Source organism: Halichoerus grypus, chromosome 1 (genome assembly GCF_964656455.1).
Source record: "Halichoerus grypus chromosome 1, mHalGry1.hap1.1, whole genome shotgun sequence".
In the NCBI taxonomy this organism is placed as follows: Eukaryota; Metazoa; Chordata; class Mammalia; order Carnivora; family Phocidae; genus Halichoerus; species Halichoerus grypus.
In genome coordinates, this window is record NC_135712.1 from 215,410,337 (window position 1) to 215,433,379 (window position 23,043).

Here is a 23,043-nt window from a genome sequence, read left to right on the forward strand (position 1 = left end):
CTCCCACCTCTTCTGTAAATAAGTAGTTGTTTCCTAAATAAATGGCACGGCCAGTTTCTGTGTTTTTGTTTTTGTTTGGAGAGGGGGCAGCGGGAGAGAGAGAATCTCAAGCAGGCTCCATGCCTGGCGCGGAGCCCGACGCAGCGCTTGGATCCCAGGACCCTGAGGTCAAGACCTGAGCTGAAATCAAGAGTCGGACCCTTCACTGACTGAGCCACCCAGGTGCCCCCTGTTTCTGCCTCCCCAGAGCATACCGAGCCCCCCAGGGAGACCGGGAGGAGGAGTGCAAGCTTTCAGCTGGCCGAAGATGCTGACTCTTGGAGGCTGCAGGGCCTTTGCAAATCCCAGGGAGGGAATGGGGTTCGCGGACCCAGCAAAGTCCCTCCTAAAGACTATTAGAACAATTTGTGCAAGCGCCCCCCCCCCCCCGCCCGCCGCCGCCACCACCACCCCAGGGTCTTTCCCATTAACCACGGGGACGGGGCTGGGTGTTTGTTGAGTGAATGAATAAATGGGAGGTTTACCTGCTCTCCCCTCCCCAGGCCAAGGAGGGTGTGCAGACCAGGCTTCCAAGGAACAAGGAGTAGGGGGGTTGCTGCCCTGATGGGGGAGGTCACATCCTCTGTGCTGTTCTCACCACACCATCACTCACTCATTCATTCACCCAACATTTGCTCACAGGTGTTGCTATGAAGGGCTCCAGGCCCCAGGCAGAGACGGGAGGCTGGGGCATGGAATCAGGTGCAGGTCCCAGGTCTGTTGGATCAGGAATGCGCCAGAGGGAGGGATCCCAGGACTAAGAGGGAAGGGTGGTGAGGGTGGGAAAGTGCAGAAAAGGCGGGAAAGTACCAACTACCTTCCTAATTTTCACACTTCAGACGGTTTCTAAAAGTGAAAATAGGAAAGACAGCGCTCAATCATCTCTTCTGCCTGCCCAAGTTTGCCCCTTCCCTTGAACCCCACTCAGGGAGGCCCTAGAGTCAGCAGCCCCTCCCGCCCTGGCTCAAGTTGCCCACCTCTGGGGCCTGGCGATGACCCTGCCTTATGGCTGTCTCCCACGCCTGTCACCTTCAGGAAGGCCCCCGGAGCCCTGGCCGCCCGCTGGGTGAGCACACACCGGGCCAGAACCTCGTGGGCTTCCTCTAACGTCCTCCCCAGCCCTGGCCCAATACTACACCTGCATGAAGGTGCTCATTAAACAGGTACAGGATGAGTGAGGGACAACCCAGGCACACAGCTTAGACCTGTGATCACCTGTGCGGCTTTCCTGTGTTCCTAGCCCCACTCTGGCCCCGTCCAACCATGGCCAGGTCCAATCCACCCTACCGAGACCCTGCTCCTAAATTACAGGTCCATTAGTACTCTGGGCCTGCTGTGCAAGGCCCCGCCCACTGACCCTCCCCAGCCTACCCCTACCTTGACACCCCTCAACTCCTTGCAAAGCCCCAACCCTGGATCTGGGCCCGCCCCTCCTCTGGCTGGCACCGCTGCAGAGACCGCCCCAGGCTCCACCTCTGCCCGGAGCCCCCTACCTGGCCCTCTCCGTAAGGCTCCGCCCCGCCTCGCCCGCCCCTCGGGGCCCGCCCATTTGCAGAACCCCGTCCCCAGGCGGCCCCCGCCCCGGCCAGGCTTACAAAGCCGCCCCGCCCCCTCCGGTACCATCATTTACATAACCCGCCCCCAGGGCTGCCTCCGGCCCCTCGGGCCCGCCCAGCTGTAGAAGGCCCCGCCCCCATGGCGGCCCTGGCCCCGCCCAGTTTTAGAAGCCCCCGCCCCCAGGGCCGCCCTGGGCCCGCCCCCTCCCGCGCCGCGCCCGTGCCGCCCGTTTCAGGCCGGTTGGCACCGGGCTAACAGCTGCGCCACGTCCGCCTCCCCGGCCACCCGCGGACCGCCCGGCCCGGCCCGCGCAGGTGAGCGGCGGCGCTCCCGCTGCTGTGCGTCCCCGGGCGCCCGCGCACCCTCTCTGGACTCCGCCCAGCCTGAGGGTGTGAGGTCGCGGCGGCCGCGGCGGGCGTCGCTGGAGGTTAGCGCGGGGCGGAGGCCAGTGGGGGAGCCGCAGCGCCCGGGGTCTTGTGGACCCAGGTCTCCCGTCCAGGGGGGCTCCGGCGTCTGGCCACCGCCGCTGCGGGATGCTCGAGGCTTCTGATGAGCTGGACGTGGGAAGGAAGGGGGAGCCAGCACTGGGGGAGGGGGCGTCTTCTGCCCCCACACGAACTGGGAGTGGATTCTGCCCTCCGGCCCCATCTGCCCCCGCTGGGTCTCCCCGGCCTCTGGGTCCCGCTTGGCTAAGCCTCGCTCACCCCGGGCCTCACTTTTCCTCATTTGGTGAATGGGCACTGGCCCAGCTCGGGCTCCCGGGAGCAGCGGAACCGGCTCTGAGCCAGGTCCTCCCCCTCGGGGCCTGGGGACGCTGTTGACTCAGAGGCCAGCCCTGAAAGTTTGACTTCAGCAGGCAGCCCGGACAGGGAGAGAAGCAGAGGAGAGAGGGGGGATCAGACCTGGGATGGGGGGCGCTCCAGGTGGAGGGGGAGCCCAGAGGAGGCACCTGAACGAGCGTGGACGGTCTGAGAAGTATGAGCTGAAACCAGAAGGGTGAGGAGGCACCGGCCGGGCTTTGGGCAGAGCTACTCGCGGTGGAAGAAACAGCCGGTCAGGGGCTCCGGGAGGCGGGGAGCTGCTGCGTGCTTGGGGGGGTGGAGGGTCACATGGGGAGCTGCTGAGGGTCCCCTGGTTAGACTCAAGTTCCTGGCATGGAAGGGCAACAGTCAAGCATGAGCTGGATGGTGGGAGCGTTCCAGGCTCGTAGAAGGCGCCGTGTCTGCCCCCATCTTCCCCATCGCGGTCAGCTGCCCCAGGACCACGCTCAGACCTCTCTGAATAGCTTGACCCTCATATACACCCTTCCAGATCTAACATATAACCGTGGGGCCCCACTTAGTCAGGCAACAAACACTGATGGAGCACCTAAGTGGGCTGAGCATGTGTGTGGTGCAGGGATTGGGGCGGGAGGGGGCGCAGGACGACCAGGGAAGGGGTGGGTGTGGGCATGCCGGGAGAGGTGATGGGGTGGGGAGCAGTGGCCAAGAGGGAACCCTTCCTCCTAGGGGTTGGGCTCTAATGTGGGAAGACGAGGCAGGTTGCTAGCTTGGGGGCCGCTGGATGTGAGGCCGTTGTAGGTTTGGGGGTCAGCCTGGGCCCCACTGGGCCTGAGGACACCCGGAGAAGGACACAGCCAGTGGCTGGTGGTCGTGGGAGGTGACACTTCAGAGGGCCCACTCTCAGACCGTGAGTCCCCAGGTGGGCAGAGAATGGGACGATGGTCCAGCAAGGGCTGGGCCCCTGGTGTGACTTTGGGCCCTCTCCCCACAGCCCCACCAGCATGGGCAGTCTCTCCTACCGAGAGGACTTTGAGGAGGAGAAGAACACAGGTGCGTGTCCTGAGTCTGGGCGAGGGGGCGAAGGGGCATCACAAAGTGTAGTGGCTGAGGTGGGGGGACTGAGGAGGCTCCCCCAAACCCACACAACAGGCCCAGTGTAGGGCTCTTGTTTGGTTATAAATAGTCCCAAACCTGATGACTGAATGCCAGATTGGGATTCAGGGCCTGCAGCCCATCACCTTGGAGCCCATCACTGGGCCTCAGTTTACCTCCTCTGTAGAATGAATGGGTGTAAATGGGTCTCCCAGAGCCTGTTCTTGTAGCCTAGGTGGTGGCCCAGGGTGGCCCAGGGTGGCCCAGCCTAGGGATTGGCCCAGGCCAGGGCCCACTCCTCGGATTCCCTCTGGCTCCTGGCAAGCTTCCTGGGGGTTCGGGGGGGGAGGCGGGGGCTGCAGGGGCCATCCCGTTTTTTTACTGGCTCCCTGGCCATGCGCTGAGTGTCCCCAGTGCTGGGTCCCCTGGGGGCCCATTAGCCCTCCGCTGGGGTGTCGTTAGCCTGTGTTTGTCCGCGGCCCTGCACGATGCCCTGCTCGCTCTGGCTTCAGCATTCACCTGGGAGGTAAAAGCCAACAGCAGGGCCCACAACAGCCAGTTCAAGAAGAAGAGCTTCCTGTGCTGGCAGAGGCAGAAGTATAAGGTGGGCAGCCCCGGTCTCACGGCTCCAGCCTCCCCCACAGCACCCGCACCCCCATGTTAACCCTGAGGGCTGGAGCCTCGCCACTGTGACGAGTTCGTAAGAACCCTTGAAAGTGCAGTACGTCCATGGGGCTCTACCCCAAACCCCTTGCATGTGTCTCACTCTAGGGAATACGGGGGCCGTGGCTCTGCCCCGTGGGTCTTCGCACCCAGTGGGGCTCAGAAATGCCAGCTTAAGGCTTGGCATTCAGCGGGCACTCAGTAAACTCGGGCTCAAGACCTTGCATTCGGCAGGTGTTCAGTCAATGCTGGTGGCAGCCAGAGGGCAGGCAGGGTAGGTGGGGGGGCCCCCTGGCCTGGGGTGCAATGCTGTGCCGGCTTTCATTCCAGAGCAATGTCATCTACACTGCCAAGTACAACGTCTTCTCCTTCTTGCCCTTGAACCTGTGTGAGCAGTTCTGCCGCATCTCCAACCTCTACTTCCTTTTTATCATCATTCTCCAGGTGTGGCAGGGTGGGGGCAGCCCCAGGGGTCAGTCCCCGCTCACGTTGCCTTCTCCAGGGGCCCTCCCTGACATCCCTTGCCCCAGGGTTCTGTAGACCCAGGGCAGTTTAACTGTGCTCTTGTCTGGGTGCTTAGTGGGTCAATGTCTGGCTCCCACACGCATCGCTGGGGCCCTGCTGCCCAGGGCGGGGCCTGGCACAGAGGGGTGCTCAATGTATGTTGAATGATGAAGGTGCATGCACGGCTCGTTCAGGTCCAAGGAGCTGACCCCAGAGGGCAAGGAGGAAGCAGGGGTCAAGAGCATATTCTCAGAACCTGCCGGGCCACTTCCCACTGCCTGGGTGGTCTGGGCATGGGCACCTCCCTCTCTCAGCGGGGGGGCAGTTTCCAGAGCACCCTGACCCTCACCCAGCATCTCATTCCGTTCTGAGTAAAGATCCAATAAAAACTTATTGAGCACCTACTGCGTGCGGGTCCTATGCTAGGCATCGGGGACCTGGCAGTGACCTTGACACCTGTTTTCAGGTGGCTTGGGGACTGGTGGGGTGACATCACACCACGTGGTGGGCACCAGTGATGGGGACAGGGACTCCCCACCCAGGCTGGTCTATGGGCCACTGGAGGAGCTGATGGGGAGGAGCAGGGTTACTGGGAGGGGAACAGTGAGCGTGAAGGCCCCGAGGAGGGAACAGCTTGGGCTGAGAGGGCTTCCTGGAGGAGGTGACATGGGAGCTGGGCATGGAGGGGAGGAGGAGTGTGCTGGGGAGAAGTTCTGGAGAAGGACCAGTCCTGAGGTTTGGCCCTGGGCTGAGGTGGTCAGCAGGTGGACCCAGGAAGCCAGGTTGGAAGGCTGGGGGTTGCTTGGTGGGAGGGCAGGGGGAGGCGGTCAGGGTGGTGCCTGGGGGACGGACTGGCATGACCCACCCGCCACGTCAGGGTTTCCCCGAGATCTCCACGCTGCCCTGGTTCAGTCTCTTTGCCCCGCTCATGGGCCTCCTCATCATCCGGGCCACCCGAGACCTGGTGGATGACATCGTAAGTGTGGTTGGGGGTGCGTGGCGCGGGGGCGGGTGTGGGGGGAGGGCACTCACACGGGTGGAAGCAGAATCTGCCTCCTGCTGCTGACGCCGCGCGCTCTGGACAGACGCCCATGTGGACGGCTTGCTCTGCACCTGGGCCCTTACCTGGGGGGCCTGGGGGCCTGGCTGGGGGTGGGGCCGTCCCTCTGACCCGCCCCCCCGTCAGCCCAGGGGCGACACAGAAGTGACAGGATCGTCAACAACAGGCCGTGCCAGATCCTGGTGGGGAGGAGGTGAGGCCCGTGACCCCGAGGGCGGTGGCGGGGGAGGGGGGTGCCACAGGGAGGAGTACCTGGTTGAGTCCCATGGGACCCGGCCTGCCCTTCCTAAGTGGCTACTGTCTCTCAAGCCTGGGATGGGCCCTGCGGTGGGGGCGGGGGCTGAGGGTCTAAAGGGGTGGGGGGGAGGGCCTGGAAGGGACCAGGTAGTGGGGGGTCAGCGAAGGCCGGCCCTCTGGCAGGACTGGGGGCGGGCAGCTGCCGGTGGGAGCCCTGCTCTTTGAGCTGGGGGTGGCCAAGGCTGGGCGTGGAGGGGCCCCCTCTCACACCCGCCACCGCCCCCACCACCGCAGCTTCCTGTGGAAGAAATGGGCGAACCTGCATGTGGGAGACGTGGTGTGTCTGCACAGAGACAACATCGTCCCGGTGAGTGGGCGGGCTCCAGGGGGGGGCGGCTTCCTGCTCCGTTGCCTCTTGCCCCCTGGCAGTGCTGTTTCCTCTGACCCCCTCCCCACCCAGGCCGACCTGCTCTTGCTGGCCAGCTCGGAGCCCAGCAGTCTGTGCTACGTGGAGACCGCAGACATTGATGGGTGAGCAGGGGCTCATCACTAGGGCTTTAGGGCTCTGGGTGCAAGACCTTCCCCGACGGCCGGAGAGTTGGCACGGCGAGCCCACTTGGACGTTCTGGTCATTCGCCCCATGAACACTCGTGGGGCGCCTGCAAGCCGGCAGGGCCAGTAAGATTAGCCCCGAGCAAGGGACCCCCCTTCACGCCGACGTTCCCGGAGGCCCCAGTGTGCTCCGCGTGCGGCCACGCTGAACGCGGGAAGTGAGGCAAGGCCCTGCCCTCTGGGCCTCAGCCTCCCGGTGGGCAGCTGGCACACAGTAGGTGATTAGCTCCCCATCTCATCACCAGGGAGACCAACTTGAAGTTCAGGCAGGCCCCGCTGGTCACCCACCTCGAGCTGACCAATATAAGGAACATGGCTTCCTTCCAAGGTGAGAGTCAGCAGACCCGTTTGCGCCTCCTGGGCCTCCATCTGCCCCTCTGTGCAGTGGGTGCAAAAGTTCCCCACCTTGCTGGGCTTGGGGGACGGCTATGGGGTGTCTAGGGGGTGTTGGGGGCCAGGACGGCCTTTAAGAGGTGGGCTTGCCCCGGGCCTGTTTCTCGTCCTCTCAAACGACGCAAGCGCTGGGCGTTCCCTGTTGTCTACAGCACGAAGGGCAGCATTTTATCCGGCATTACGTCCTACTTGTAGCGCACGGCCGCTGAAAGCCAAACACGTTTGGCTGTTTAATCGAAAAGGCAGTCTGTGGACGCGGGCTAACGACCTACGTACGGGTGGCAAAGCCCACGGGACAGGGAGTCCTTGACGTTTCTTATTTTCTGCCTGGAAAGCAAGACGTTCCGTAGCTGTGGACACAGTTGGTGTTCGTCGTGCCCCAGGGGAGGCTTGATTTTTTTCCTGGCTTGTTGCAAAGGCACATCGCTGCAGTGGGTCCTGGAGCAGAATCTGTGTCCTGTGCTGGTTGCCTGTCTGTCACGATATCCAGGGAAAAGGCTGGCTTGTGTGGAGGGCGGCCGCACGGGTCCCGACCCCTCCCTCTAGGCCTCCACCTGCCCCAGCTGCCCCAGGGAGGGCTCCTGCAAGGCGTGGCCCCACCTGGCAGAGGAGGAGCCTGGGCTGGAGAGGTGCCGGGAGGAGCGGGCTCGCCCCTTGGCTCCCCTGCCCCCCCGCCAGGCCTGCCATTTCTACATTGGGACAAACCCAGGCTCTCGGCGCCAGAGCAGGCCTGTGGCCCCCCGGCTCGCTCCCTCCCAGGGCCCCAGCCCACACCTCATTGTCATTTTGACCCTGCCCCGGGCCAGCCTGTGACCCCGAGTGTAGTTTCTCAAACAGAAGTGGGGCTGGAGATACCCACTCACTGTGCGGTGGTGGCAGGAAGAGTGCCCTGCATTTGTCCCCTGTGGTGGCAGGGTGCTGGATGTAGGTGTCCTTTCCTTCTTCCCCTCCTCAAAGGTTTCCTGAGCACCTCCTGTATGCCAGGGGCGGGCTGGGCTCTGGGGCCTCCGTGTGACCGAGACGAGGCTGGCGCCTTCTCCCACGGAGCTCACAGACATCAGGGACACCAGCCCCAGTGACATGCCGGGGTCATACCCATGAGCGGGGGCTCCACGGGGAGGGCTTGTCTGAGGAGCCGTGAGGCCAGTGGGGCGGGTGTGGGCCGGGGCAGGCCCCGTGACGGTGGCCCCCTGCTTGGGTGGCCCAGCCCAGCCGAGCCCTTGGCTCCCTGACCGCCCACTGGCCCACAGGCAAGGTGGTGTGCGAGGAGCCCAACAGCCGGATGCACCACTTTGTGGGGTGCTTGGAGTGGGGCGGCAGGAAGCACCCCCTGGACAGCGGCAACGTGCTTCTGCGCGGCTGCAGGGTCCGGAACACGGACACCTGCTACGGGATGGTCATCTATGCTGGTACGGCCACCGGGCTGTGCGGGGGGCGGTGGGGGCTCCGCAGTCACGGGCAGGAGGTCCCCGGCCGGGCCCGGCGGAGCCAGCAAGCACCCTCATTGCGGCTGGAGAAGGGAGTGTCGTGTGCCGGTGGACGGACGTGGGGGCGGCTGGAGGGGAAGGGGGCGGCGAGCAGATGGACGGGCGCAGGGGTGAGTGGACGCAAACCCTGCAGGTTTCGACACCAAGATCATGAAGAACTGCGGCAAGATCCATCTGAAGAGAACCAAGATAGACCATCTGATGAACAGGCTGGTGATGCTGGTGAGGGGCCCCTGCCCTGGGCGCCGGGGAGGGGGCGGGAGGGGGAGGGGACGCCCCTGCTGTGCGGGCCGCGCAGCCTGATCCCAGGACAGGCCTGTGGGCCAGAGTCTTCCTGTGAGGTAACAGTCAGGTAGGAATGTCCTTAGGAAGTAAATGTTGATCTGGATGTTCTCCAGACGTGCAGGAGGCAATGAAATGCTCGCCTCCCTTCCACTGACAGTTAATGGTCCTTAACTTTTGGCTTAATTAACTTTATCTCCTTTGAAGTTATCATAATAATCATTTAATAGCAGCCACAAGGCCTGATGAGAGCCGCCTGCAGGCCCCCCTGCACCCCCTTGCATCCCCTGGCCCCAGCCCCCTCTGCTGGGCCCGTGGACAGGGCTGGCTGGGGAGGGGGCCGTCCTCGCGGCCCTGCGGGTGGGTCCCCGGGGTGTCCGTGTGCCGCCCGGGGCTCCCTACCTGCTCCCGCTCCACCGCCACCCTCCCTCCCCGCAGATCTTCGTGTCCCTGGTGCTGATCTCCCTGGCACTGAGCTTCGGCTTTTGGCTCAAGGAGAAGGAGTTCAAGGCCAAGCACCACTACGTGCCCTCCGGGCACCTGCACAGCGTGGCCACCGAGACCTTCCTCATCTTCTGGGGCTTCCTCATCCTGCTGAGCGTCATGCTGCCCATGGCCATGTTCATCATGTGAGTCCGGCCGCCCCACCCCCCGCCCTTCTGTCAGAGTGGGGGCATCGGGCGTGACCGGCGTGCGTTGCAGGGTCGAATTCATCTACCTGGGGAACAGCATGTTCATCAACTGGGATGTGCAGATGTACTCTGCGCCGCGGGACGAGCCCGCCAAGGCGCGCAGCACCAGCCTCAACGACCAGCTGGGCCAGGTGGAGTACATCTTCTCGGACAAGACCGGCACCCTCACCCAGAACGTCATGACCTTCAAGAAATGCTGCATCGGGGGTGTCATCTACGGTGGGTCCCCTGCCCCCTGCAGCGCCCAGGAGTCTGCCCTGCCTCCGGGCCGGCGGAGCGTGCTGGGGGCCTCGGGCGGGCAGCTACGGACGCGGGTGTCCACTGTCCTCACACCTGCCCCACGGCGGGACAGGACTCTTCTTTGGGTTTTCACAAACAAACCTTCCGCGTGGACACTCATCAGCATTTCCAGGTGTCACGAGAGAAGTCTTTCTCGGTTTCCTCCCAGTCGTTTGGAAACCAGAAAGCCACCGTCAGCTCAGAGACCACACAAACAGTGGTGCGCGGGGCCTCATCCGTCCTTGTCGTAAACTAGGGCACGTGGAGACCAGGGGGTGAAAGAGGGCCCGCCCGGGTGGTACGGGGGAGACAGGAATGGGCCCATGCCCTCCTGGAAACTCCACCCCACCCTCAGCCAGGGCCCGAGGGGCGATAGGGAGCAGCGGGGTCTGTGGCGAACAGCATCTACCCCCAGCCGGGTCTTCTGATGTTTCTAGAAGGGCTGAGGACCCAGGTTTTTATGTGGAACCACCAATTTTTCCAAAGTAGGCAGCGAAGTCCAAGTTGTAAGAAGATAACCATGAAGAGATCAAACACAGTGCACGCTCCGTGAGGCTGAGTTCTGCCCTTGGCTGTCCTCTGGGACCCCCAGGAGCTGTGGCTGCCTCTTGGCCTCCTTTGTGCGGAAGGCAGAGCTGAGGCTGGGGGTCCTTGGTTGCTTGGGGTGTCGGGTCCAGAGCCCCAGGCCCAGCTTGTCCGCTGTATCCAGTGGCCCCAGGAAGCCTGACAGTGGGGATTGGGGGCTGTGGGATCCCCGTGGGTCCAGGAGAGCTGAGGCCTGATGGGGGGGGTCTTTCCCCAGGCCCGGATGAAGAGGAGGAGACCCCACGTAAGGTGAGCCCTTGCCACCCTGCAGTGCTGGACAGTGGGGGGCAGGGGCGATCAGGGACGCGCCCACAACCCACCTGCCCCTCACCCCGCCACACAGGAGAACCCCTACCTCTGGAACAAATTTGCCGATGGGAAGTTTCTTTACCGAAACGCGAAGCTCATGTGCGCCGTTCGGGACAATGAGGACAAGATGGTGCGGGAGTTTTGGCGCCTGCTGGCCATCTGCCACACCGTGATGGTGCAGGAGAAGGACAGTGAGTGCGGCCACCCTCGTCCCGCCTGGGAGGGTGCTCAGGCCCCGGGGCCCCTGGCATGCTCCCCTGGCCTTAGAGATTGCCCAGCCCCATCACCAGGGCTCCTCTCACTGTCCCAAGCCCTGCCTCTTCTGGATCTCGGGGTGTCCAGGCCTGTGACTCGAGATCTGTTCTTGCTGGGAGGGAGAGGCCCTTCAGACCGGGGCCCAAGCACCCCCCTTCTTTTACGGGGCTGAGAGGTCATACCAGCCCAGGAGACCACCGTCCCGTAAACGTCTGCTGACTGTCTACTGGGTCCATTTCCTCCCCCGTGCTCTGGAGATGGAAGTGGGACCCGCCATAGATGAGTGGCGGGTCCTGATGGAGGGCAAGCTCCAGGGAAGGCGCCCTCCCACCCCATGGTTCCCTCTCTGACCAGACCAGCTGGTGTACCAGGCCGCATCCCCCGATGAGGAGGCGCTGGTCACGGCGGCCCGGAATTTCGGCTACGTGTTCCTGGCGCGCACACAGGACAGCATCACGGTGATGGAGCTGGGGGAGGAACGGGTGTACCAGGTCTTGGCCATGATGGACTTCAACAGCATACGCAAGCGCATGTCAGTGCTGGGTAAGTGCCCGTGCAGGGGAGAGTGTGGTGGGCCGGCAGGGTAGAGCGTGTGGGCAGCCAGGCCTCTCCCTCTGCAGTCCGCAACCCCGAGGGCTCCATCTACCTCTACACCAAGGGCGCTGACGTGGTCATCTTTGAACGCTTGCGCAAGAAAGGCATGAAAGAGTGGACCACAGAGGAGGCCTTGGCTGTGAGTCCCTGTGGGAGGAGAGGCTGTGGGGGGCAGGGGGCAGGAGGTGAGGGCACAGGGACAGGGAGAGGGGGAAGAGGAGGAGAGTGTGCAGAGAAAGGGCACGCACCAAGGCTGGCCGTGTACAGTTGTCCAGGTTGTGCACTGCACAACCCCCCGTGTCTGCGCACGCGCGCACACACACACCAACACACACGGCTGGGAAGGAGCTGAACTCTAAGCTGTATCTGTCCAGAGGGGACATCTTTTTCTAAGTCACACAAGGACACCCTGTGGTTGGACTTTGGCCCTGGACACTGCCCCCCTTCTCCTAGCCAGGCCTGGGTTCTAAGACATGCTCAGCCCTCCTTGCCTCAAGTCTTTTGCTCCATGGGTGACGCCCAAATTCCTCCACCCAGCTGTTGAGGCTCTATCTGTCTGTCTCCTACTGGTCTCTCTAGCCTGGTATCTCCTTGCCCCCAGGGGATTTTCCAGGACCCCAATTTCTGGCTTGCAATTTGCCCCATGCTCAGATGATGCCTCAAGACCTTTGTACATATAACCCCTCTGCTTGGAATGCCTTCCTCCACTCTGTCACTCAGGATCTTCTGGTCCTCAAGCCTCAGATGCAAGATCACCTCCAAGGAGATTTTCCTGCCCCAACCATAACATAGGGCTGTCATGTCATGTCCGGCGTCCTCTCTCTGGCCCAGCCCTGACCCTATAGGGCTTCCTAAGGGCTTTGCTAGGTCTCCAGCATCACCTAGCCCAGGGGCCAATGGGGGTGTTTATGGAAAGAAAGTCCTGCGTCCCTCCACTTGGAGCTTCCCACAGTGCCCTGCTCTGCTGGGAGTGGGGGGTGGTGTGGAACTCTGCTGGAGGAGGGAGTTGGGTGGCCGGCCTCTGATCTCTGACTCTGAGCTGGGGAAATGCATACAGAATAATGACACGGAGTCCAGGAGCTCGGCAAGATGGCTTGGCTCAGCTGCTTTGTAGAACAAATAGGTAAACTGAGGCACAAGAGCAGCGAAGGCCTGTCTGGTTCTTCGGATGTGCAAGGAACCCCTGTTGTGCCCAAGCCCGGCCTTTCAGACCCACCTCCAGTCAAGAACAAAAGCGAGACCTGGGGCTGCCCACTGGGGCAGAAAACCTGGGGCAGGGTGGGGGGTGGGTAGGCAGAAAGTAAGGAGCCATGAGGAGTACCTTCCTTGGGGTGTCCCAGAGGTGAGTGGGTGTTCTCCTGGGGGGCCTGGAGACGGAGTCCCACATGATCCTTACTGTTCCCGCCCCACCCCCAAGAGGCCCCTTGAGAAGTGAGGCAGAGTGTGGGGTCCAGACATTCCTAAGTCGAGGGACCAGAGGGAGGGTCCGGGGCTGCAGGGGCCCTGACTGGGGAAGGGAGGGTCTTTGGAACAGCTAGAAGTTGCCATGCGAAGCGAAGGGAGGTGTTCCTGGCAGGAAGAAGGGCAGGGGCAGAGGTGTGGAGGCCAGACAGAGCTGAGCATGGTGGGGGGGGGGAGCTAGGCGGTGGTCGGGGGTCAAGGTTTGGGGGACCCAAGCGGGGAGAAGGGCTGGAGGAGTGTCAGGGAGGCAGGGTGTTTGGTGACAAGGTGGTGCCAGGGCCCACCCACCCAGCCCCCCGCCGCCAGTCCTTTGCTGAGCAGACCCTGCGGACCCTGTGCCTGGCCTACAAGGAGGTGGACGAGGATGTGTACCAGGAGTGGTGTCAGCGGCACCAGGAGGCCGGCATCCTGCTGCAGAACCGGGCCCACGCCCTGCACCAGGTGTACGAGGAGATGGAGCAGGGCCTCCAGGTGTGCAGAGCCCGGAGGGCGGGGGCCCCGGCACCCCCCCCCCGCCAGGGAGCCGAGTCCCCACTCAGTCTGCCTCCTGCCCCCTGCACCCCACCCCCCAGCTGCTGGGAGTCACGGCCATTGAGGACAGACTCCAGGACGGCGTCTGCGACACGATCAAGTGTCTCAAGCAGGGGAGTATCAAAGTGTGGGTACTCACAGGGGATAAGCAAGGTGGGTCCCAGGGCGGCCACGCCCAGCGCAGAGAGAAGGGGGATGGGTGGGAGAGAGCTCCTCACCTGCCTGTTGCGCCACCAACAGCCTGTCCCACGTGCCCGGGCTCGGCATTGCCCTCCACCTTGCCCCGGGAGGGGAGAAATGGGAACCATTCAAAATGCTGGGGTCTCCCCGCCCCCCGACACCTCCTTGGGGTGGGTTGGCACTGTGCTGAGCACTTCCTGAGCGTTTGGCCCTTGTTACGCCTGTGTGATAGATGGGCCAAGCAGGGCTCCAAGAACTCTGGGGCGCATGCTGGAGGTTGCCCAGGGACTTGGGTCCTGTGAGCCCCGAATCTCCTCCTTTCCCCTGCGGGTTCTTTGGGGCCCCCTGGCCGTGTGTGCCAGCAGGGCTGCGTTAGGACTTACGTGCGCACCAGGCGTATACACACAAAATACTTAAAATGACATTTGCAGCTGACAAATATCCAAGCCGGATTATCTTTTTTCTTTTCTTTTTTTTCTTCCGATTTTAAAAGAAATTAAGTCATTTTTGTGGGTTCTCAGAAGTGCCCATGGGGCCTAGGCATGCCATGTGCAATGACCCCTTGGCCCTGGCCACCAGACTCCCTTCCTCCAAGAGCCTCGCTGGCCAGAGGACCAAAGTGGGGGCCCTTTTGCTCAGAGCTGCCGCCAAAAAATCAGGGCTGGCTGTCATTGGCTGGCCCGAGTCACGTGCCTTATTCTGACCCAATCCTCATGGCCAGGGGGCGGGGCATGCTGATGTGATTGTGGGGGCCTGGGTCTACCCAGCAGGGTGGGTGTGGCCCCCGCGGGGGGCGGGGCTGCCGCTGTGTTGAACCGGGCTGGTTTGCAGAGACAGCGGTGAACATCGGTTTTGCGTGCCACCTGCTCTCGGACAGCATGCTCATCCTGGAGGAGACGGAGATAGTGTAAGGGGGGGAGGGGCGGGGCGGGGGTTGCACCCATGCTCATTCTGGAGAAGGAGATCGTGTAAGGGGGGGAGGGGCGGGGGGGCGCGGGTCGCACCCGTGGCCCAAGAGTGGCTCCCGGGGTCTGCAGAGGGCCCTTAGTCTCTGCCTGGCTGGACTCCCACGGCGGGGGGCCAGGTCCAGCCGGGAAGGGGGTGGAGGGAAGCCTGTGCCCGCCGGCGCGGCTGAGCCCCCGCTGGGCCCCCACAGTCGCATCCTGGAAGCCTACTGGGAGACCAACAGCAACGTGCGGGGTGGCAAGGGCCGTCGGAAGAAGAGGTTCCTGCCACAGGTCAAGATGGCCATGGTCATTAGCGGGGAGTTCCTGGTCAGTGTCCGCTCAGGGCCGCCGGCAGAGCCCCTGGTACTGGGGAGGGGGCTGGGAGGAGCAGCAGAGAGATGGTTCTCGGAGGGGCCAGAGCAAGGGAGGGTCGCGGTCAAGTCCAGCCTGGCGCTGGGACGCGAGGCCGGGAGGAGGGCCGGCTGGGGCGCTCCCGGAGCGGAGGCGTGCACGCAGAGTGACGCGCCCCCTGCCCCCGGTGGCCAGGACCAGCTGCTGCTGTCCCTGCGCAAGGAGCCCCGAGCGCTGGTCCACAAGGTGAACAGGGACGCGGACGAGTCCTGGCAGGAGCCCGACGAGCAGAGGACGGACTTCCTGCGGGCGCGGCGCATATCCCTGATGTGGCGGACCCTCGGCATCCAGCTGAGGGGCACGGGCTTGGCGCCGCAGGTCACGGACTCCAACACCAGCGAGAGCCCCGACGTGCGGCGGGAGCGGGCCTTCGTGGAGCTGGCCTCCCAGTGCCAAGCGGTCATCTGCTGCCGGGTGACGCCCAAGCAGAAGGCTTTGATCGTGGCGCTGGTCAAGAAATACCAGCGCGTGGTGACCCTGGCCATCGGGGACGGCGCCAACGACATCAACATGATCAAGAGTGGGTGGTAGGCAGCAGGCGGGGGGGGGGGGGGCAGCCGGCTGGGGGCGGCCGGGCTGACAGGCTGCGTGTGCCCCGCAGCTGCGGACATCGGCGTGGGGCTGGCGGGGCAGGAGGGCACGCAGGCAGTGCGGAGCAGCGACTACGTGCTGGCCCAGTTCTGCTTCCTGAAGCGGCTGCTGCTGGTGCACGGGCGCTGGTCCTACATGCGGGTCTGCAAGTTCCTGCGCTACTTCATCTACAAGACGGTGGCCTGCATGATGGTCCAGATCTGGTTCGCCTTCTACAGCGGCTTCACCGCCCAGGTGTGCTTTCCATAGCCTCCGCCAGCGCGGCGGCCACTCCCAGCCTCCGTGCCCAGCATTCTCAGGGATATTTGGCAAACTGGAGCTCTGAAGTGAGGGCAGGGCAGATGCTCCGATGTCCATCCTTCCAGTGGGCAAGAGGGGAGAGCTAGGACCCCAGAGAAGAGAAGAGTGTGGGGGCTGGGTCCCTGACTACAAGGCTCTAGGCAGTATCATGGCGAAGATGAGAGGTGCTCTCTTGAGCTTTAAAAGGGTCCCAGGCCCTGATTTTTCCCTGCGGAAGGAAATCGTCTGCGAATAGCCAGCTGTGAGAGGGAGTGAGCTCCCTGTCACTGAAACCCAGGGGTTTGAGGGGGAGCTTTACAGAGGCACCCTAGATAAATATATATTGTTTGTTCATTTTACTTTTTATTTATAGATATTTTTCAGATGTTTCTGTAAGTGGAATTGTTTTCTTAATTTGCTTCGGGGATTGTTCCTTGCTGGTGTATAGAAACACGAGTGAGTTTTTGATTTTCGGTCTGTGCCCTGTAACTTTGCTGAATCTGTTTATTGGCTCTAGTAGCTTTCTTGTGGATCCTTTTGGGATTTTTCTGCATATAGAATTATGTCCTCTGCAAATAGAGATAGGTTTACTTCTTCCTTTTCTATTTGAATAGCATTTATTTCCTTTTCTTTCCTAATCGCTCTGGCTAGGACTTCCAGTGCAATGTTGAATAACAGTGTTGAAAGCAGGCTTCCTGTTTTGTTCTGGATCTTCGCAGGACAGCGTTTAGGTGTTTGGTTTTTTTCCCCCCACATTTGTTAACTGGAAGAACTGTTGCTTCTCCTCTGTTTATTTATTCAGTATTTACTTCTATCAGGGTAGACTCATGGGTATTTATTTTACTGTATACTTTGTTGCTCAGATTGTCCCTGATTTGTCCCGTTGACATGTGCCTGCCCCCCTCTGAGTACACCCCCCACCTTCTGGTGCCGTAGGAGGCTCCGCGCTCGTTTTGGATTTCCCTGCTGCAGCTCTGGAATCAGCCATTCCCGTAAGGAGTCCTGGCTCCTGGTAGTTAGATGCCAAGCTCTAAGTGCCAGGTGTGCTCGCAGGGACTGGGATGCTAGCAGATCCCTCTCTCAGTTGACAAGAGCGGCAAAGTGTACACGTATTGACCCCGTAGAGACACACACTGGATCTGTCTTGTCCGTATCTGTCCAGCCTCGTCTCTATGTTTGTGTATATTAAAAACTACGAGTTCACAGCAGTCCAGCTGATTCCAGTCCCACGGGACAAGGCTCAGCTTAGCCTTTTCCATGTACTCATTTGTGAGTCTTTTCTCCAACAGTGAGAAACTTCATTCTTGTAAAATTTCTTATTTTTAACTTTTTTGTTCAATACCAGAATGCACATAAGGTGGTTTTCAGAGCTGATGCTCATGTTCTGTTAACTGGATTGGATTCATCATCAGGAGAGCTACTTGTCCGTGAGGGCTCTTCCACATAGTGATCCCCCTAAACCTAAAATGACCCAAACCCCCCACATCCTCTAGCCATTTTCCCTCCTATATTTCTACATTGAAGCCATCCCATTAAAACAAGGACTCAGAGGTGCAGTTTTGCAATAATTGGACCCCGCTTTTCCTCTCTGCCTTTTATCTTCCAGCCTTCATCAAGCCTCATGTAGCCCAACCCTGGTTTAGCACCAACCTTCATTATAACTTGACCTCCCAGCTCACCTGGAAGCCTCCCCAGGGGTCCAGCTAGTTTGGGCGGGTCTCCTTGGGTAAAGACTTGTTTCTCTCTCTGGCCACTGGCCGGCTGAAGGCTGACCGTGTCCCCCTCCATCTCCTCCCCACCAGCCTCTGTATGAAGGCTGGTTCCTGGCCCTCTTCAACCTGTTCTACAGCACACTCCCCGTTCTCTACATTGGTCTCTTTGAGCAGGTGAGCAGATCCAGGCCTTGTCTCCTCCTTCCCTGGAGATGCTCCCATATCTGCCCTGCAATTCCCCCCCCGGGGGCCTGGCACGGGGGTGGGGCTGTCCCCAACTCCCCACCTGGTTCCAAGAGCCTGCCACTCCCCCCATGCCCCACCCCCAGGACGTGAGTGCCGAGCGGAGCCTGGAGCTGCCCGAGCTGTATATCGCAGGCCAGAAGGACGAGCTCTTTAACTACTGGGTCGTTCTCCAGGCCCTCGCCCACGGCACAGTCACCTCCCTGGTCAACTTCTTCGTGACCCTGTGGGTCAGCCACGACTTGGCCGGGCCTGTCAGCTTCAGCGATTATCAGTCTTTCGCTGTGGTCGTGGCCATGTCGGGCCTGCTGTCCATCACCATGGAGGTAGGCAGGGCCGCCAGCCTGTCGCACCCCAGGGGGGCCTTGGACACGAGCCACTGAGGTGTCCCCGCTCAGTGACCCTGCCAGGGGGCCTTAGCAGGTGGCCTTCGTGGACCCTGGGGACTCAGCCCCCACCCACTTCCATGGAGCCCTGCCCCGGGGTTCCTGGCACCACGCTGGCCTAATCCTCCCTCCCCTCTTCAGGTCATACTCATCATCAGGTACTGGACGGTCCTGTCCGTGCTGGCCATTTTCCTCAGTCTCTGCTTCTACGTGGTTGCAACTTGGGCCAGCCAGAGTTTCTGGCTCTTCCAAATCTCACCCAAGACCTTCCCATTTCTGTGTGAGCCCCCAGCAGGGAGCGGGGTGGCGGGCCCCGGAGAGGGGTGTATCCACGCCCGAGTGCCCCCGGTGCCCCCTCCGAGCCTCTGTGTTCTCAGCTGTGCAGGGGTGCCATGCAGGGGGGTTGGTGCCTTCTGGGCATCTGCACAAAGGTGTCCTGGGGGCAGAGGGAGAGGTGGGAGGTCGGGTGTCAGGAGGAGGGGGCACCCAGCAGGCTCTGGGGAGGCTCCACCTGGGGCCGGGCTGTGACCCTGACCCGTCACTAGATGCTGACCGTAACGTGCTGTCACACCCCTCCATCCTGCTGGTCATCCTGCTGAATGTGTCACTAAACACCCTGCCCACACTGGCCCTGCGTGTCATTTGCCAAGCCCTCAAGAAGGCAGGCCCCGAGGTGAGGGGGCTGGGGTCCCCATCGCACACTCCTGGGACCCCCTCAGCCGGAGCCTGTGCAGGGAGCAGAAACTCCAAGACACAGGGCTGGGGGTGGGAGGAATGGAGACCCAGGCACACACAGTGCCCTCAGGGGGACCAAATAACAGGCCCCAGGATCCACCCCCAGATGTTCGGGGCTTGGGGGTCCAGATGACAGAGCAACTTGGGAATGGTTTAGGGAAGCGAAGGGACTTAGAAGCACCCCAAGTGTCCATTGAAGGATGAACCGGTAAACACAGTGCGGTCCATCCCGACGCGGGAACACGCTCCAGCCTCAGGAAGGAAGGGACCCCGGCACCTGCTACGACGTGGGGGGACCTTGGGGATACTGGGCTCAGTGAGAGGAGCCAGACCCAGAAGGACACATCCCGCAGGACCCCACTCCCAGGAGGTCCCCAGAGGAGTCCCGTCCACACAGACAGAAAGGAGAGGGTGGGAGCCGGGGCTAGGGCAGGGGGTGGGGAGTCCATGCTTCGTGGGGACAGAGTCTCCATGTGGGGAAATGGAAAGTTCTGGAGATGGAGGGTGGGGGTGGTCGCAGGACAGGGTGAGTGTGCTTCATGACGCTGAGCTGTGTGCTTAGAGATGATTAATACGGTACATTTTGTGTTATGCATATTTTACTACAATGAAAAAAACCCAAACCTAGAAGGGAGGGTTGCAGCTGGGATGGGCCCTAGAATTGACTGGAATAATGGACCAAGACATGGCCAGAAACCTGCCACCTTCTGCCCCGCGGGCTGGACACACGGCTGTCCAGGTGCGCCTGGCCTGGCTTTGCCACCAGAGGGCACCCAAGGCCCCTGGTGGCTGGTCGGGGTTAGGTCCCGGGGAAGGACTCATGGGTTGGTCCAAAATCAGTCTCAGAGAGGACTCTTAATTGGCTCAACTCGGGTAGGGAAGGGTCAGTCGGTGGTGGCCAAGGAAGGGCTCTGAGTGGTGCCCGCTGGGGGCAGGTGAGCCGGGAGCAGCCAGCGGGGCGCCGCGGGAGCCTTGTGACCTTGGCTGTCCTCTGCTCTGCAGCAGGAGGAGGAGGCCCCGAGTGAGGAGGTGATCACGGGGGAGCCCGGGCGTTACCTGCACCGGGGGTCGCGCGGCCGGCGCTCCAGCTATGCCTTCTCCCACCACGAGGGCTACGCGGACCTCATCACTCAGGGCACCATCCTGCGGAAGGCGCCGGGGGTCAACAGCGACATGCTGGTTGACCAAACAATCCCATCTGAAGAGGAGCTGTCCCCAGGCATGAAGGAGTCGTTCCGGTTCTCCAGGAAGCTGTCCCTGCTGGGGAAGAAGAGGCACCCGCACCAGGGCAACGCGTCCTCGGGGGAGACGTCGCCGGTCTGCGCGGTGAGCTCGACGGCCCCGGCGGGCAGGCCGTGCTTCCCCGGCAAACGCGCGGCCGCCCCCGAGAACTGCCCGTCCGGGCACAGCCAGCCGGCGCCGCCGCGGGACCAGCGCGCCGCGTGGAGGTCCGCGCTCCGTTCCTGGAGGAGCCGGCCCTGCGGGCGGCAGGAGTCGCTGCAGCCGCCCGGGGAGCGCACGGCGCCGCCGCGCAGCCAGACCCTCCCGGCCGTGGGGCCGCCCGCACCCGCAGCCCCGGGAGCGTCCTCCGCGGACGCGCCCTCCCGCTCGGGCAGGAGGCTGTCGTCCCTGTAGTGGCCGCCGGTGCCCCGGGGCCGTGCACCTGCTCGCACGGGGCCGCCCCCGGAAGACGAGGCTCGGCGTCCTCTTCTTTGGCGAATAAACCGGGGTCCACCCTCCCCCCCGGGCTCCTCGAGGCTCCTTCTTTTCCTAAACTGGGGCGTCCTCGGTTCAGAAACCCGCACACTGACCTCTAGTGACCGGGCGCGGGATTTGCAGGAAGAGCCCCCGGCCCGGCCCCCAGCCCTTCTTCAGCCCGCGCCGGCTCCCGGGGGCTCCCGGGGGCCCTCCCAGGGCACGAGGTCAGGTCCAGCCCTGGGCCCTGCAGCCTCGTCCCCGACCACGCTGCCCCGGTGGCTTCCCCTCAAAGGAGCCACCTTCCGCTCCAGGCGACTCCCCCCGCCTCCCGGCGCCCCATTCCTGCCCCCCTGCACCGCCCCCCTTCCGCCAGCACACAAGTCCAGGTGAATGAGTAGAAAATAATTTATTGGAGAAAAACAAAACAACAAATCCAGCACAGCAATGGTTAACAATGACGATTTTTTTTTTTTTAACTTTTAAGCCTGTCACCTGAGGGTGGGAAGGCGAGGGCTTCTGTGCCCTCTAGCATTTGGGGGGGTGTCTCCCCAGAAAGCAGCCCTAGTGTTTAGTCTTGGTTAAACACTCAGGGCCACACGGCCACGTGGCCCTCCCTCATCCCTGGCTGCAGAGAATCCCCCCAAAGACCAGCCCTTGGGGGGCATGCCAGGGCCACAGCGGGGAGCCCAGGGATCTGGGGGGGGCGCTGGTGCGGCTCACACTGCTTTGGTTCCAGAAGTGGAATGGCCCAAATCCCAGGCAGTGCTGGGCTGGATGGGGGGGGGAGGTCCTGGAACATGCCTCCCCCCTCCCCTCCCCCCACCCGCCCTCCAGTCTGGGTCCTCCTTCCTTAAGGGTGAGGGGCTCCTTCTACTACCCCAACCCCCCCCTTCCTGGGGCCAGTCTTGGAAGCTCCCACTAGTGGGAGCTCAGCAGAAGTGCAGTCAGAGGTGGGGATACTGCCCCAGAGCCCCCTTTCATGGATAGTTTTGGGGAGCTCTCTGTTCTCTAGGGTCCTGACATGGGCTGGGAGGGAGGGCTCCACAGATGTGCACCCCCCCGCCCTACATCCCAGGCCAAAGGGTAACACATCCAGCCCAGGGTCAGGGAGGCTGAGGGTATGGGTGGAGTCTGGCTGAGTGCCTGCCTGGGGCTGGGGGTGTCTCAGGAGGGCCCTTGGGATCTCGGGAAGTTGGGGTACACCCTGGCCCCCACCACCCTGGGCGACAAGACTCGAATTGGCTGATTGTCTCTCTCCTCTGAACAAGACACTTGGGAATTCATGCTCGCGTGAAACCAGCTGGGTGGGGGTGGAGGGTCCGAGGTGGCAGCAACACCCACTTGCACCCAAGAACCAGGAGCAGGAGGCCCAGGATCCCCCACCCGGTTGGCACAGGCAGGTGGTGTGTGGGCACCGGGGGGTCTGGGTGCGGAGTCTGGGTCTGGGTCTGGGTGCGGAGGCCCTGCGGCCTCCTCCACCTTCCTGGCAGCCCGAGGCCTCGTCCCCCTCCCGCCGCCGGACACAGATCCTTAGAAAGGGGGGGAAGGAACACAGAGCAGGGAGAAGGAGCACCGACGGAACTCAGGCATGAAACACAACCATGCGACACGGAACCCCGGGGCTCTGACCCGGCCCGTCCCACCCCACCCCCCGCCCCACCCACCTAGCACATTAGTCATGCATCAAATCAAATTCCATTGTCTTTTTTTTTTTTGATTTTTCTTACTTTTTTTTCTTAAATTACATTTGAACACAGAACACACAGAATAATAAATACTCTTATAAGACATGACTCCAAAAAACGAGGAACAGAACACGCCAGAGAACAGAAAGGTACACTCTCTCTCTCTCTTCCTGTCTTTCCTAAAGGACTCGTTTGAGTAAGAAATCTGTAAACGCCGGTCCCGCGCGCCCCACCTCTCGCCCCCGCTGCCATGCCCTTGGCCTCTGTCCACCCGGTTCTCACTGCCCTGACATTCAATATGTCTCCCACGGAACTCTTCAAAGAAATGACATACCATTGTCTGCAAAATTATAATTTAACGGTATAAAGCTTCAAGTCACGTATTCCAAAAACTAGCTAAGGATTTTTTTTATCACATAAACTATACATTAAATATTTTGAGGTATTTCAGAGAAAATTGTCAAAGGCTCGAAGGAGCTGTGCCAGAGGTGTCATTCCCCGCATGGAGAATGGTCTTTGGTATGTGACAACCAGCCGGGTGTCAGGGAGAGCGGGGTGGGGCCGGGGGGCGCTGGGGGGGCCTGGGGGTCAGGGCCCCTGGAGGGGCTGGACTGGAGCTGGTGTGGGTGTGTGTGAGTGTTTGAAAGGGACCCCGGAATCCAGGGATGCTTCTGTGACCCGGGCTGGTCGTGCTCGACCCGATCTGATCACAGGTCACCATAGCTAGAAACTTCCACAACCAGAACGGTCCCAAGCCAATTC

General features: G+C 61.9%; 1 protein-coding gene across 1 annotated transcript; it reads left to right on the plus strand.

Moving 5' to 3' along the window:
- The first annotated feature begins 3,374 nt into the window (after positions 1-3,374).
- Positions 3,375-20,533, plus strand: ATP8B3 (ATPase phospholipid transporting 8B3). Its single transcript, XM_036069989.2, has 27 exons — positions 3,375-3,428; positions 3,983-4,074; positions 4,464-4,577; positions 5,515-5,613; positions 5,829-5,890; positions 6,229-6,301; positions 6,395-6,465; positions 6,792-6,874; positions 8,190-8,348; positions 8,560-8,648; positions 9,147-9,337; positions 9,411-9,619; positions 10,482-10,513; positions 10,608-10,764; positions 11,183-11,371; positions 11,449-11,561; positions 13,190-13,354; positions 13,456-13,567; positions 14,426-14,501; positions 14,751-14,868; positions 15,088-15,472; positions 15,554-15,777; positions 17,625-17,708; positions 17,864-18,103; positions 18,305-18,443; positions 18,709-18,836; positions 19,901-20,533. The coding sequence occupies exons 1-27, from the start codon at positions 3,380-3,382 to the stop codon at positions 20,531-20,533; spliced, it is 4,086 nt and encodes a 1,361-aa protein (XP_035925882.2). The 5' UTR covers positions 3,375-3,379.
- The last annotated feature ends 2,510 nt before the right edge of the window (positions 20,534-23,043 follow it).

What these genes read in the sequence shown, in the direction of transcription:
- ATP8B3 (XM_036069989.2), top strand. Translation starts at nt 3,380, where the DNA reads ATGGGCAGTCTCTCCTACCGAGAGGACTTTGAGGAGGAGAAGAACACA. An exon ending in GAGACCTGGTGGATGACATC is followed by an intron (nt 5,614 to 5,828) that starts GTAAGTGTGGTT and finishes CCGTCAGCCCAG; the next exon opens with GGGCGACACAGAAGTGACAG. An exon ending in TCAAGAAGGCAGGCCCCGAG is followed by an intron (nt 18,837 to 19,900) that starts GTGAGGGGGCTG and finishes TCTGCTCTGCAG; the next exon opens with CAGGAGGAGGAGGCCCCGAG.